At 39.5% G+C, this 16,403-nt stretch overlaps 1 protein-coding gene across 5 annotated transcripts; it reads left to right on the forward strand.

Annotated features, from left to right (window-relative positions):
- The first annotated feature begins 299 nt into the window (after positions 1 to 299).
- LOC120067186 (binding protein) lies at positions 300 to 15,452 on the forward strand. Of its 5 annotated transcripts, none has more exons than XR_016525557.1 (12): positions 300 to 1,876; positions 9,596 to 10,261; positions 10,959 to 11,456; positions 11,838 to 11,929; positions 12,055 to 12,142; positions 12,240 to 12,354; positions 12,453 to 12,579; positions 12,673 to 12,803; positions 12,959 to 13,184; positions 13,343 to 13,833; positions 14,304 to 14,366; positions 14,734 to 15,452. XR_016525557.1 is itself a non-coding variant. In XM_090308723.1 (10 exons), the coding sequence occupies exons 1-10, from the start codon at positions 383 to 385 to the stop codon at positions 13,813 to 13,815; spliced, it is 3,915 nt and encodes a 1,304-aa protein (XP_090164849.1). In that variant the 5' UTR covers positions 300 to 382; the 3' UTR covers positions 13,816 to 14,023. The 5 variants fall into 5 exon arrangements, 2 of the variants coding, with proteins under 2 accessions (XP_090164849.1, XP_038874590.1); XR_005478943.2 differs by having other exon boundaries at positions 12,954 to 13,184; positions 14,734 to 14,869; XR_005478942.2 differs by having other exon boundaries at positions 301 to 1,876; positions 12,673 to 12,847.
- The last annotated feature ends 951 nt before the right edge of the window (positions 15,453 to 16,403 follow it).

The raw sequence follows: 16,403 nt of genomic DNA on the forward strand, positions 1-16,403 counted from the left end.
TTAATATCAAGAACCAAAATAAACACTTTCTAAAAGTTTAAGAACTAAAACAAACACTTTTAAAATTTAGAGATCACAATAAAATAATATTCAAAGTTCATGGAATAAAATGAACATTTTAAAAAATTTAGAGATAAAAATAAAACAATATTCAAAGTTTCAGAGAATAAAATGGATATTTTTACAAGTTTAGATACTAAAATATAACATATTCAAAATTTAGGGGTGAAAATAAGATTTTAAAAAAATACACGTGGCATCATACGAGACTACTGCGAGAAAAAGTCTAAGCGGGAAGTAAAAACTTAAAACTCAAAAGAGACCCGACTGTAGACGGCGGCGACCTCACGCGACCCTCCTCCGAGCTTCACACTTCACACTCATGGAGGAAGCCATTTCTCGAATCCTCACAGAGCTCGAAGAACTTCGCCAACCTCCGCCGCCGCTCTCCGATTCAGCTCTCTTCGACCTTCAAACCTTGTTAGACAACTCAATCGGCACCGATGAACAACAACCTGTTGATCGCCTCTACGAGGACCTCTCCGCCAAATCCCTCTCTCCGTCCTTTCTTACCCGCGCCGTCGCCTCCGCCATGGATGAGTCTTCCACTCGCATTTCAATTTTAGCCTCTAGAGTCTATCTCTCCCTTCTTCTGGCCCCAAATGCACCGGTCTTCACGCTGTTCAATCCGATGGATTTTCTCTCATTTCTCAGGTCTATGAGGCGATTCTTGAAGCAGCGACCACAGGCTCAACCCGACCTGGATGATTCTTCTAATAAGGAGCCTAATGCTCCCAAACGGAAGAGGAAAGGCGGTGTTAAGGGTAAGGGTTTGTTGAATTGTGCGCTGAGGCAGAGTTTTAGTGGCGATGGTGAACTCGATGCAAGAGTCTTGTATCCTGTACTTGAGAGGTTAGAGATTTTAATGAGTTTGATTCATTTGGATCGATTTCCGGATAGTTTGAAATCTTTGATTGAAACTGTAATTGATATTCCAGTTTTGGCACTTGAAGTATGCACTAATTTAAGTATCTATAGTAAGTTTACTAATTTATGTTCGCGGATTTTGAGTGCTACATTGCGTTCTGAGCATGGGGATCTATCCAGTACTGCCGTTGAGGTGATTAAGTCTCTGTCACCATTGATTCTTAATCATAAAGATCAGGCGCGAGCGTTTGCGCTAGGGTTTGTGACTATTCAAATAGCAAATGTAGCAAAGGAATCAGATGGTGTTAAGAGTGCTCTGGTGAATCTTCCAAGGTATTTGGTTCAGAAGGCGCCTGAGAAATCTGAGCCTCGTAGTTTAGCAGTTGATTCAATAATGGAGGTTGTTAAAGTGATGGAATTCCCCGATCAAATTGGGTTTGTGGATCATGTAGTGAAGATGACCCGAGGAAAGTCTAATCTTAGGCTGTTAGCGGTTGATCTCATCCCAATGCTGATAACGTCCTTGAGTGATCTAACGGTCATTGATTCAGAAAGCGAACTAAAGGATTCGTGTGGATTTGGGTGCTTGGTGGCATTGGTTCAACGTTGTTCAGATGCTAGTGCTCCGATTCGTGCTCGGGCACTTACCAACTTAGCTCACCTTGTAGTGTTCTTGGCTGAGAATGACAAGAATAAGGCCTTACTGGAGGAAGTGTTGGGGTCTGGTGACAGACATTGCAAAAAGAATGGAGGTGAAATTCATGCGCTTTTGCGAAAAAGGTGTGTGGATGAGAAGGCGGCAGTTAGGAAGGCTGCATTATTTCTGATTACCAAGTGTACAACCCTCCTTGGTGGAGCAATGGATGGAGATATGCTGAAGACGGTGGGAATTGCTTGTTCTGACCCACTTGTTAGCATACGGAAAGCTGCAACGTCGGCTCTCTCAGAGGTAAATTCTTATGTTTATACTAGGTTGGGTTTATGACTAAGAGCTCTATAAGTTTAAAGTTTATATAATTAGTGTTTAGATGGTATGCAGGATTTAGGAAAAAGTTTGAGAAAGTTGGGTTTTTATTTTTATTTTATTTTTTTCATTTTTTAAAGTAGATGTAATATGATTAATAAAAGTTATAGGTAGTATAACCTGTGTTTGTTAGCCATACATTAAGAATTTCTCATGAAGTCAAACGTTGTTTTCTCCTGTATTCTTCCCTGTATTCTTTGCAGATAATCGTACATAACAACATAAAAATTTAAATGAAGTTGTCTTAAATGAGGTAAATGGCATTAGAACACATAGTTTAACAATGACCATTTTAGGGACAAGTTAAACGTTAAGTAATCATTAAGCTTATAGTGATTGTATGACGTATTGTTAAAATATAGAAGAAGAAAAGAGAATAACAATGCACAGTTACGTGGAAACCCTAGTACAGGGAGAAAAACCACGATATAAAAATCTTTCTTATTAGTTAATTTGATATACTAAATACACAGGGACACAACGTATAAATAGACAGTAGGAAACCCTAGGGGCCTACACAATTACATAAATGCCCCTAGGTTACTAACCCTATTTTCAACACTCCCTATCAAGTTGGGGCATAGATATCAACAAGGCCCAACTTGCTTATACAATAGTCAAAGCTCTATCTTAGTAACCCTTTTGTAAGCACATCTGCAACTTGCTGATTTGAAGGAATATAAGGGATGCATATGTTTCCACTGTCCAGTCTCTCCTTAATGAAATGTCTGTCAATCTCTACATGTTTAGTTCTGTCATGTTGAACCGGGTTATTTGCAATACTGATGGTAGCTTTGTTGTCACAAAACAGTTTCATCAGAAGCTCATTATCATGCTGGAGATCAGATAACACTTTCTTCGACCAGATTTCTTCACATATCCCCAGACTCATGGCCCTATACTCAGCCTCAACACTACTTCTAGCAACGATCCCTTGTTTCTTACTTCTCCAAGTGACTAGATTACCCCAGACAAACGTACAATACCCAGACGTCGATTTTCTGTTAACAACAGAACCTGCCCAGTTAGAATCAGTGTAGGCTTCAACAGATCGTTTATCGGACTTTCTGAACATTAGTTCCTTGCCAGGAGTTCCTTTCAGGTATCGAAGGATACGTTCAACTATTGTCATATGATCTTCACAGGGAGCCTGCATAAACTGACTGACAACACCTACTGCATACGAAATATCCGGCCTTGTGTGAGACAAGTAGATCAACTTCCCGACTAACCGCTGATACCTCTCTTTATTAATAGGAACTCTATCATTTTTCTCAATAAGCTTCGCATTGTATTCTACTGGTGTGTCAACAGGTTTACACCCAGTCATGCCTGTTTCCTTTAGTAAGTTCAGAGTGTATTTTCGTTGAGAAACTGAGATACCTTCCTTTGATCGAGCCACTTCCATTCCCAGAAAGTGTCTTAGCTTACCGAGGTATTTAATTTCAAACTCTTCGACCATCTTTGTTTTGAACCTCATGATCTCAGCATCATCATCCCTAGATAAAACAATGTCATCAACGTAGACAATAAGAACAATTATCTTCCCTGATCTCGACCTTTTTGTAAATAGAGTGTGATCAGAATGCCTCCGAACATACCCTTGTACTTTCACAAAGGTTGTGAATCTGTCAAACCAGGCCCTTGGAGATTGTTTCAACTCATATAGTGACTTCCTCAATCTGCACACCATGTTTTTGAACTGACTCTCGAATCCAAGAGGAGGACTCATATAGACTTCATCCTCAAGTTCCCTATTCAGAAACGCATTTTTAACATCAAATTGGTGTAGGGGCTAATCCTTATTTACGACAATTGACAAAAGCACTCGGATCGTGTTTAGTTTGGCCACGGGAGAAAAGGTTTCAGAGTAGTCTACTCCATAGGTCTGAGTGAAGCCTCTTACAACAAGCCTAGCCTTGTATCGGTCAATCGTTCTATTTGTCTTGTATTTTATAGTAAACACCAATTTGCATCCAACTGTCTTGTGCTCTTCAGGTAGAACCACCTGTTCCCACGTTTCATTCTTCTCGAGAGCTGTCATTTCTTCCATAACAGCAGACCGTCATTCTGGTTTTTCTATCGCAACACTTATGTCATTCGGAACCATCACAGTGTCCAGACTGGTAGTGAATGCTTTGAACTTGGGTGCTAGATTATTATACGTCATATAACTATGCATAGGATATTTAGTACATGAACAAGTGCCTTTCTTCAGAGCTATATGAAGATCGAGCGAGGGATCACGATCCTTCAACTCTCCAGGCTTCTCACCATGATTGGCTATCTATGTATCAGGGATTTCAGTAGTATCCTCCACATCATCATTAACTAGAATCATTTCATTCTCAGCTGTCTCTTCTTCTACCATACTTTCAGTATTACCACTTCCATCACCCTTATCCTGCCTGCATTTGTCAGTCTCCATACACACATCAACATCATTAGTTTCAGGAATATACGTACCTGGATCTGATGGTGGGTCCAACTCATGTATTGGAGTCGGCAGTTCCGGTTTGACAGGTGACACTGCTTCATTCCTGAGATTCTTCCTATAGTCAGTTTTCCAAGGAACTTGGTTGGTAGGAAGGATCGGGTCGTCATGCTCAGAACTAGGCTCAGACAAAATATGAATAGGAGCTGATTGTTAAAAATAGGGTTATTAACCTAGGGGCATTTATGTAATTGTGTAGGCCCCTAGGTTTCCTACTGTCTATTTATACGTTGTGTCCCTGTGTATTCAGTGTATCAGATTAACTAATAAGAAAGATCTTTATATCGTGGTTTTTCTCTCTATACTAGGGTTTCCATGTAACTGTGCGTTATTATCTTTTCTTCTATATTTTAACATGGTATCAGAGCTAGGTGACGAAACCCTAGCCGTCATGGAAGATAACCAACCAAAGTCGTCTTCAGTCGATGGAACTTCAAGTTTTGACATGAAGATGGCCATTCGAGCGGCCGTGAAGGAATGTTTTTAAGCAGCCCTACCGGAGTTGATTTCTGCCGTTCAGCTGTAGTTGATGGAGAGCCGGAGTCGATGGATCAACGCCGGAGACCGAAACCAGAGCGGCGCTGCCTTCGACGGTCGGACAAAGACGAATCAGATCGAGCTCAGCCGTGCCTTCGACTGTCGGACAGAGACGAGCGGTGCTGCCTTAGACGGTCGGACAGAGACAAATCAGATCGAGCCCAGCCGTGCCTTCGATGGTCGGATAGAGACAAATCTGATCGGGCCTAGTCGTGGGTGGCTACCCTCCGTGCCGATCATGCTCGTGCCGTTCGAATTCTCCGCGCCAGGTCAGATCGATTGCCGTGGAGCCGCGCCTAGCACTTCGCTCGAGCATTCCAACCGGTCAAACCAGAATCCGATCGAGCCATCCAGCCGCTCGAACCAGCTGGTGCCACCTCGTGCGTCGGGCAGATACAAGGACCACCTGTAGCTACTGGCGACATCTTTCTAGTTATCGGTGGCTACTCCTTTTCTAGCCACTTGTGGCTCAACCCAATGCCCAGATGATGTTAGACAACGGTTGGCGTATCTCCAACAATAGATTTCAGACTTGGATACGATGTTTAGCGCAAATCCCCAACCAGTTCAACCAGTCTATTCAGAGAATCCGGTAACTTCGTTCTCTATTTTGCCAAATGCTTCTTATCTATCTGGTTCAATGGGCAACTCTGCAGGATTTCTTGTAGGAGAAAAATTAAATGGCCAAAATTATTTCTCCTAGTCCCAATCGATCAGAATGGCCTTGGAAGGGCGTCACAAATTTGGGTACTTGACGAGGGAGATTCCGAAGCCGATACCAGGCGATCCTCAAGAACGGATCTGGAAAAGGGAAGATTCGCTGTTACGCTTTGTCCTCGTGAATAGTATGGAACCTCAAATAGGCAGACCATTATTGTATGCTGCAACCGCCAAGGATATCTGGGAGGTTGCACGGGATTTGTACTCAAAGAGACAGAATGCCTCTCGACTATATACGTTTCACAAGCAGGTCCCTGAATGCAAACAAGGGTCCATGGATATGACATCATATTTTAACAAATTATCCATGCTTTGGCAAGAGATGGACCTGTGTCGAAATATTGTCTGGAATTGCGCGCAAGATGAGACTCAATACTTGAAAATTGAAGAAGCAGCTATGTGTTTGTTTTCTTGGCTGGATTAAATCATAAATTCGATGGTGTCCGTAGTCGAATATTAGGCCAACGTCCTACACCTTCTCTCAGAGAAATTTGCTCCAAAATACGGTTGGAAGAGGTTCGGTCATTTACCATGAATAATCCTATTACTACAACTGTGTAGTTGCCTTCATTGCAAAGTCGCCCAGTACTGATGGCGATAAAAAACCCACACACTGTAAGGAGCCCTGGCACACAAAGGACCAGTGTTGGAAATTGCATGGGAGACCTCCAAACAGCAAGTGACGACAATCTCATGACAAAAATATTGGTTGTGCCCTAGTGAGTGACTCAGCAGATGAACATACTCAGAAGCAGTATTCTGTTGATAGTAAGAACAGTTTGAGTATTGTTTGGGTGAATGCTATTGTACAATCAGCTAATTTTCCTTCATTTGGCCTTATTAGTATAAATGGTAAAAAACCTTGGATTGTGGACTCAGGGACCACAGATCATCTTATCAGTTCTTCAGATCTGTTTATTTCTTACAACCCGAGTACTGGAAATGAGCGTATTCGAATTGCAGACGGGTTTTTTGCCCCTGTTCAAGGAAAGGCCATATCTCTCCGTTTGATGGTTTAGTTTTGTGTGATACTTTGCATGTGCCTAAAATCTCTTATAATCTGTTGTCTATCAGTAAAATTACAAGAGATCTGAAGGCAATTTTCTCACCTAACTCAGTTTTGTTTCAGGATCTGAAATAAGGGATGATGATTGACACTGCCCGTCACGATAAGGGACTCTATTTCCTTTCTGAAGATGCTTCCTCTAGAGATGATCATCGAACTGGGTTTATGTCATTAAATTTTCCTGTTTCTGAAAATGACTTTATGTTGTGGCATTTCTGTTTAGGACATCCAAATTTTCAATATATGAAGTATTTGTTTCCGCATTTATTTCGCAATGTTAATACTTCCTCTTTAAATTGTGATTTGTGTATTCGTGCCAAGCAAAGTCGTGTTCCTTTTCTGTCTCAGCTTTATAAACCCTCGAGTCCTTTTACTCTTGTTCATAGTGATGTTTGGGGCCCTGAGTCCACAATTCAAAGTTTTTTACCATTTATACTAATAAGGCCAAATGAAGGAAAATTATCTAATTATGCAATAGCATTCACCCCAACAGTACTCAAACTGTTCTTACTGTCAACAGAAGACTGCTTCTTAGTATGTTCATCTGCTGAGTCACTCACTAGGGCACAACCAGTATTAGATTTGTCATGAGGCCGTCGTCGCCTGCTGTTTGGAGGTCTCCCATGCAATTTCCAACACTAGTCCTTTGTGTGTCAGGGCTTCTTACAGTGCTCACACACAAGGTGGGTTTTTTTATCGCCATTAGCACTGGGTGACTTTGCAATGAAGGCAACTGCATCAGTTGTAGTAATAGGATTATTCATGGCGCATGACCGATCCTCTTCCAGCTGTATCTCAGAGCAAACTTCTCTGAGAGAAGGTGTAGGACGTTGGCCCAATATTCGACTACGGACACCATCGAATTTAGGATTTAATCTAGCCAAGAAAACAAACACATGGTCTGCTTCTTCAATTTTCAAGTATTGAGCCCCGTCTTGCGTGTAGCTCCAGACAATCTCTCGACACAGGTCTATCTCTTGCCAAAGCATTGATAATTTATTAAAATACGATGTCACATCCATGGACCCTTGTTTGCATTCATGGACCTGCTTGTGAAGCGTATATAGTCGCGAGGCATTCTGTCTCTTTGAGTACAAATTTCGTGCAGCCTCCCAGATATCCTTCGCGGTTGCAGCATACAATAATGGTCCGCCTATTTGAGATTCCATACTATTCACGAGGACAGAGCGTAATAACGAATCTTCCTCTTTCTAGATCCATTCTTGAGGATCGCCTGGTATCGGCTTTGGAATCTCCTCCGTCAAGTACCAAATTTGTGATGCCATTCGGATCAATTGGGACCAGGAGAAATAATTTTGGCCATTTAATTTTTCTCCTACGAATCAGAGTTGCCTATCGAGCCAGATAAATAAGAAACATTTGGCAAAATAGAGAACTAATTTACCGGATTCTTTGAATAGACTGGTTGAGCCGGTTGGGGATTTGCGCCGAACATTGTATCCAAGTCTGAAATATGTTGTTGGAGATACGCCAACCGTTGTCTAACATCATCTAGGCATTGGGTCGAGCCACAAGTGGCTGGAAAAGGAGTGGCCACCGCGGCTAGATAGATGTCACTGGCAGCTGCAGGTGGTTCTCGTATCTACCTGGCGCACGAGGTGGCTGGTTCGAGCGGTTGGATGGCGATCGGATTCTGGTTTGACCGGCTGGAATGCTCGAGCGAAGTGCTAGGCATGGCTCCATGGCGATCGATCTGACCTGGCGCAGAGGATTTGAATGGCACGAGCACGATCGATGCGGACGGCAGCCACCCACGGCTGGGCTTGATCGGATTTGTCTCTGTCCGACTGTTGAATGCATGGCTGGGCTCGATTTGATCTGTCTCTGTCCGACCGTCGAAGGCACAGCTGGGCTCGGTCTGATTCGTTTCTCCATTGACTGCAGCTGGATGGCAGAAATCAACTCCCGTAGGACTGCTTGAAAACATTCCTTCACGGCCGCTCGAATAGCCGTCTTCATATCAAAACTTGAAGTTCCATCAGTTGAAGACGATTGTGGTTGGTTCTCTTCCATAACGGCTAGGGTTTCGTCGCCTAGCTCTGATACCATGTTAAAATATAGAAGAAAAGAAAATATCAACGCACAGTTACGTGGAAACCCTAGTACAAGGAGAAAAACCATGATATAAATATCTTTCTTATTAGTTAATCTGATACACTGAATACACAGAGACACAACGTATAAATAGATAGTAGGAAACCCTAGGGGTCTACATAAATGCCCCTAAGTTAATAACCCTATTTTCAATATATATATATATACGATAGGCCATCTTCTTTTGAGCTTTTGATATTTTGGTATACAATTCTATTTTGCTTTGATTTTTTTTAATCTTTAAGCAGGTGTTTCTTCTCTCATTTTTTGCTGGGCAGAATTGCTAATAGTTACCATTTCAATTTGTTAGGATTAAAATACTCTTTTGGTCCCTATCTTTGAAATTTGTTCAAGTTTAGTTCCTATACTTTCAATTTTCAAATTTTAGTCCCCGTGCTTTCAATAGATCTCAAATTTGGTCTGGTTTATTGTTGATTTTCTAAAACGCTTTTTGTTATCTATATTATTTTTACTATAAATTTTGAGAACATATTCATATATTTTATTATCTTGCATGAAAATTATTATTATTTAATTAGTCTCAGTAAAAATTGATTTTGAGGGATTAAATCTAAGATTTATTGGAAGTACGGAGACTAAAATTGAACAATTGAAAATATGGAGACTAAAATTGAACAAACTTAATGCAAATAGTATTTTATACCTTTTGCATTCATTCTTGGTCTAACGTTGATTTCATTTACTTTTATAGGTCTTTCGAAGATTCCCAGATGAAACTGTCATGGTCGAGTGGCTACACTCTATTCCACGTTTAATTGCTGACAGTGAATCTAGCATTCAAGAAGAGTGTGAACACCTGTTTCAAGAACTAGTACTAGACCGGTTGTGTAGAGTTGGATCTTCAGGTTTACCTAAAGGAGTATTGGATCTTCTTAAAGGGATAAGTCATGCAGAGGTGGTTCCTTGGGTGAAGAAAGTTTGTGCTAATTTGGGGAAAAAGAAAAGATTAAAACGCACAATTGCAGATTCACTTCAGATAATTATAAAGACATCTGAATCCTTATGGCTAAACCAATCTTTGCCTCCAGAGAAGTGGACAGCTCCCCCGGGTGCCTGGTTCCTGCTGTCAGAAGTATCGCCTTATCTTGGGAAAGCCGTTGATTGGGAGTTTCTTTATCATCATTGGAAATTCCTTGATGATCATGGTAGGACTGAATTTCAGAGTCCAGTGGCTCAAGTAGGTTTATTTGGAGAGGAAAACAGCTCAGAGTCAAATTCCGTTGCTTGGGCTCAAGATCGGGTTTTTCTCTTACAAACCATTTCTAATGTTTCTGTTGAGCTGCCTCCAGAACCTGCAGCAGAATTAGCTCATGAACTGCTTAAAAGGGTTGAAGAATTCAACATGCATTCGACGGAGGTAAGCGTCAACATCATTGTTTTCAAACTGTTTTACTCTCCATCATGGTTGGTTTATTTCTCCGGTACAATTGTAAATTCACCAATACGTAGTTTCCTAACACGTTTCCAAGGAAAAAAACCTCATCTTCTAGACTCGTGTGGTATATGAACATTGTTCATCACGGATACAGTTCTATACTTCATACTATCTCTGTCCTTACATGCATGCTATAGTTTCGGGCTAGTTACTAAATGTGCTCAGCTCAACGTGTATGGTAGTTTTTTACTAAAATGTCTTTTAACGTAGGGAAAAATACTTCTTGGAATTAGTTGACGACTCATATTTGGTGAACATGTAAATATATATAGCCGGTGAGTGTGGACAGTATCAGCCAATGCGTGTGAATGCAGCTTCACATGTTTTGGCAATTGGGATTTTTCACTCTTGATTTTGTTTCACCATTCTTTTTTATTGCTTCAAATATCCATACAGTCCGATAAAAGGCCTGAAAACATCTGGAATAATGAAAAATTAGTAAAGTACAGCGATAAAGTAATAATATAAATACAATTCAAAAAGTGTGCTGGGTTTGAATTTTCTTATAGCACCTTTTCTGTTAAACACCAATTTTAAAAGATCAATACTTATATGTATGTCTAGTCTCTTTTTCTTGATATATCACACGCATTTTCAAATAATGATGATCTCTTGGTAGGTGAATGCACATGTAAAAACACTTAAAACATTGTGCAAGCGGAAGGCTGTGCAATCTACTGAAGCCGATGCCCTCATCCTTAAATGGGTAAACCAGCTGCTTTCCAAAGCCTTTCACATATTGGAGAAGTACATATCCAAGCATGCAGAAGCAAACAAAGATGTGAACTTCGTAACTCCACCTCCTAAAAGTGGTAGTCGAATGGGGAAGAAAGCAACTGCCAGGAGCAAGTCCTTGTCCCGAGCAAGCACTGCAACTTACACCATTGGTTCATTGATTCTCATTTGTCCATCGGCTGACATGACTACAATCATACCACTTCTCCACACCATCATCACTTCTGGAAACCGTGATCCCAAATCTAATAAACTACCAATTCAAACTGCATCTCTAAAGGAAACTGCCCCTTCTTTATACGTTCAAGCATGGTTGACAATGGGGAAGATTTGCCTTGCTGACGAGAAACGTGCAAAGAGTTACATTCCTCTATTTGTACAGGTTAGGTCTTGAATCTTAGGCCTTACATCACTCATGTAGCCTGGTCTTTTGATGATTTGAATGAATGTTACATGTAGGTCTCTGGCGTTCTGTTTTTGTAGGAATAATACCACAAGAACTACATGAGTCCAATCATATATTCTTTTCGACTTATATTGTAGATAAATTTTTACTTGTTTGTTGATTAAGTTCTTTTTTTATTAGAAGTATACACATGCTAGATATCAAGGGTATTACTGCGCTAGAATTTATGAGATTTTCCTTGTTTTCGTACATAAGATTTCATGTTATAGTACTTTATCAGTGTCTTTTATATAGTCAAATTTTGTTCGACACAATTCAAGTTGCTTAAAATTTTAAGAGTCTTTTTATGTTGGGCAGGAGCTTGGAAATAGTGATTGTGCAGCTCTTCGCAACAACCTTGTTATCACAATGGCAGATTTTTGTGTACGCTATACTGCTCTAGTTGACTGGTAAGTTTGATACATGATGCGAGTGTTGGAGATAAGCTAGCTTTATCAAATATTTTGTAATGACGGCAACAGAAGCTTTTTATGCTTGTTCCAAGTTACAATCTGACTGACTCTGAATTGAACAGCTACCTTACGAAAATCACAAAATGCCTTCGTGACCCTTGTGAACTTGTCAGAAGACATACATTCATACTTCTATCGAGATTACTACAGGTAATTTGTCCTTTCTCAACTCCTAAAAACTTCTCCAAATTTTCACTTTTTCATGTTTGTGAGTAACAATGTTGAGCAACACCATTTTAATTTTCAGAGGGACTACGTGAAATGGAGAGGGGTTTTGTTTCTTCGGTTTCTCTTGTCACTTGTTGATGAATCAGAGAAGATTCGTCAACTAGCTGCTTTCCTTTTTGGGAACATTTTAAAAGGTTATAAATGTTACATAATTAGCCATTGTCATGGTTATAATACTGGTCATATCATTACAACGTGCCAATGGAATTGAAATGTGAAACTGACTTTGCAGTGAAGGCGCCACTTTTGGCTTACAACAGTTTTGTAGAAGCAATTTATGTTTTGAATGACTGTCATGCTCATTCTGGACATAGCGATTCTAATGCTTCGCGAGCGGAAAGTCGACTCTTCTCCATCCGGTAAGGAATGTTTGAACTCTGTGACTTATTATACTATTACCTGTAATGGAAAATGATTATCTTTTGTCTATCTTTCCAACTTTATATTTTAAGAGGCAATGATGAAAGGTCGAGGTCCAAGAGAATGCACATTTATGTTTCTCTATTGAAACAAATGGCTCCCGAGCATCTTTTGGCAACCTTTGCAAAGTTATGTGCAGAAATTCTTGTTGCAGCATCAGATGGTATGCTCAATATAGATGATACCACTGCACGGTCTGTTTTACAGGTCCAAATTCAAAGGAATCATCTTTAGTTAATATTTTTGCTGCTTTTCTAATTTTCTTTTTTAGTGTTTACAACCTAGAATCTCATTAGTTCCCCTTGGCTGAAAGCACAGGATACCTTTGATATTCTTGCTTGTAAAGAGATCCGACTATCGGTAAATCGAGTATCATCATCAGAATCTGGTGATGTAGATGAGGAAGGAGGCGAGAGTGGAGGAGCATCTGCTGCTAGAGGAAAGGTCATCACTCATGCAGTGAGAAAGAGTCTCATTCAAAACACTATACCCATCTTCATTGAGTTAAAAAGGCTAATGGAAAGCAAGAATAGCCCCCTTATAGGTGTGAATCACTCCTAAACTTAAATAATTTAAATTGAAATATTAAGTGTGTTTGGAACGACTTTGTAAGTGCTTTAAAAAGTGTTTTAACTCTTAAAAAGTCATTCCAAATAGATCCTAAGATATGTTTAACATTTTGTACATATTCTTTAATAATAGGTTCCCTCATGGAATGTCTTCGAGTTCTTCTCAAAGACTACAAGAATGAAATCGATGACTTATTGGTGGCCGATAAGCAACTTCAAAAAGAGCTCCTCTATGACATTCAAAAGTACGAATCTACCAAAGCCAAGTCAGCTGCTGCCGAGGCAGTCAACGAGATGCAAAAGTCAACTAACTTTCTTTCTCCTGAGGCTCCTTCTCGAGCTAGAAGCACTATTAACAAGATAACCTCAAAACTTCAAAATGATTCGAAAGTTGCTTCAGCCATTGCTGATGCAGCTGCTGCAGCCACAGCAAAATCTGTGCTCAGGGAAGTGAATAGAGGGGCTTCGACACCGCCTTTCGGTTCTCTAAGTTTGCCTATACTCAAGTCTTGTACCGGTGGAAACAATGGCACAAATTCCTCACATTTGAATGTGATAGAATCTTTGAGAAAACGCCAATCTTTTGAGTCTGATGAAGAAAACTAATGTACATGGGCTAACTAGGTAACAAGATTGAAAATTAGTGGACTTTTTTATGTTGTAATCTTGGTCTATTTTATTTTGTATTTAATTTCATTTTGATGTAAAATGTAATATTATTAAATGGTTATAACTTAGAGGTATGAGAGATTGTATAGAGAACTATTGGCAAATGGTATCCTTATTTGTGGTGGAGAATGTTCGATTTGATTGATGTTGTCGAGACCTAAATTACAAATAAATCTTCAAATCTAGGTTTCGGATAGGTGCAGGGAATGCATTCTTTGTTTTGATCTGAATTTTAAATTTTCATAGTCATTTCGATTTGTTTGATTCAATATTAACATAAGAGATAAATCAATATTTTTTACGAAATGCAATAAAAATATGAACAATTATTTGTAAATTGATAGCGTTTGTTCCTTTTGCACGAGTTTAGTTTTGTTGTTTGGTTGGATTGTCACTAATCTTTCTATATTTTCTGTTATTTTCAGAAATGACGGTGGCCTTAAGGGTAGAAGATCAACTATTGTTTCTGCATCTGGTTCATTTGAAAGGTTTATAAATTTATGTACATATTTTTACATCCTAGCGATATGTTAGTGATGAGGGAATTATTTGCAGACTGCAGTCTTTTAAATGGATGAAATTTAAATGTAGATGAGCTAGCTAGAGTCTTAATCTTTGTCTCCTTCCTTCCCTATGTTCCCTATGTGGGTTAGGCCATTTGGTGGTTGACTGAATATGTGCAATTTAATTGATTTGGAGTGGTTTTTTAGGGTTTTAACCAAATTGACATCCCCATGATACTTAGTGGACCTACGTAATTAGTTGTCAAATTGATAGCACAAAAAATGTGTTATCTTCCTCTTCTTAATTCGGAGTTGTTAATTTATCTGATGAGCTTAATTGTTGGTTTTGTAGGTATCGGGTGCATAAGAGGTAAAGTGAGACATTCGGTACGAAAAGATGATAAAATGGCCAACTTTGGAGCTAAAATGCACTAGGGAGAAAGAAGGCCGAGAAATTACGAAATTGCCCTTGGTAGGAGTGTAGCTACGCTCTATGGAGTGTAGAGTTACACTCAAAGGTAGTAGTCTCACTTTTGGGAGAAGTAGGGGAGCATAGCTACGCTAGGTGAAGCTTAGCATTACGCTCAAAGGCAGTAGTCTCGTTTTTTGGGACAAACATTGGAGCGTAACGACGCTCTATGGCGTGTAGTTACGCTCGGAACATTGACAGAGATGCACGGCATGCGCGCACGCGGGAGCATAAGGCCTCAGCGTTGCTAAGCTGAAGGCCTACGTTGCGGAAACCTGAAAACCAGTGTAGTTACGCTCGGTCGAGCATAGCTACATTGCAAGCCTGCTATAAAATGTTTTCTACGCTCGATTTGAGAATTATCCTGCCGCTTTGCTACTTTCTACACCTGGATTCTTCTCCTCCCCATTGTAAACGTTAGTCCTATTCTATTTTTTTCAACATTAAACTTCAACAACTTGATATAGAGAATGATTAAGGCCTAAGCTATAAGAACTTAGCTTAGGTCTTTTAGTTTATTTTCATTCCTTTAGGGTTCTTGAGATTTTGATTAGTATTTTTGCTGAGATTTACTGATCTTATGAGATTTCATCTTGCATCAATTCTTTAATCTTTCTTTCATGGGAATATCTGATAAATTAGCCGTGTTGGTTTGATTGATCGCTTTCGATTAGCCTTAATTTGTAATCGTTAGGTAGTTAATCATCTAGAAGCAAAGAATAAGTAAGATCGTGAAGTTAATTAGGGGTTCCAATTAATAAACTTTCTAATCTAGACAAATCTCTCCTCAAATAATTAATTAGACGATGGAAATTGATCATTTGGCTTAGCATGCCATTAAGCTTAATACTTGTTATTTTACTGTTTAGGAGGATTCTCACTTAAACTCTAAATTAATTTGATCTTATGGACTACTATTTAGGATTCTAAGTGAGTTGGCTAAGTTTTAAATGGAAAATTTCATGCTCATTTTATGATTAAGTCTGTGATAGAATTATAAGAATGAGAAAAACTTGACAGGCCCAAGTTAAGTGTTTGTTTAATTGATAAATTCACACGATTAACTCAACTCACACTCTGTGCATTTAATTTACTCTACATCATTTTATTTCGTGCTATTTACATTCATTTAGCATTATCAATCACAAAACCCCCATTTACTTCCTATAAGCTTTGAGGTTTAGAAATCTTAACGACTTTCTGTGGATCAACTCCGTACTTTCGTTTTCTATATTTAGTAGAGTAAGATACGAAAAATTATTTGGTTCAAATCGTAGGGTTTTACGACGCCTCATCGGCTTCGACCAAATTGACGTCGTTGCTGGAGAACCAAAAGATTTCTTTATTAAGGAGCTTATAGTTTCTTGCTTGCTAATTGCTTTTCTCTTTTAATGCATGACCATAGCTCCCAAAGAGTCTACATTATTATATTTTGCAGACATAAATTGGGAAGAAAGAAGAATTAGAAGAGAAAGAAGAAAGCAAGCCGCGAGAGAAGATAACATCAATGTAGAAGACACCTTATAAGAAAAGTCCAAAGAAGAGAGTGTTCC

The sequence above is a fragment of the Benincasa hispida genome, chromosome 12 (assembly GCF_027475165.1).
Source record: "Benincasa hispida cultivar pf3 chromosome 12, pf3_genome.v1.1, whole genome shotgun sequence".
Classification (NCBI taxonomy): domain Eukaryota; kingdom Viridiplantae; phylum Streptophyta; class Magnoliopsida; order Cucurbitales; family Cucurbitaceae; genus Benincasa; species Benincasa hispida.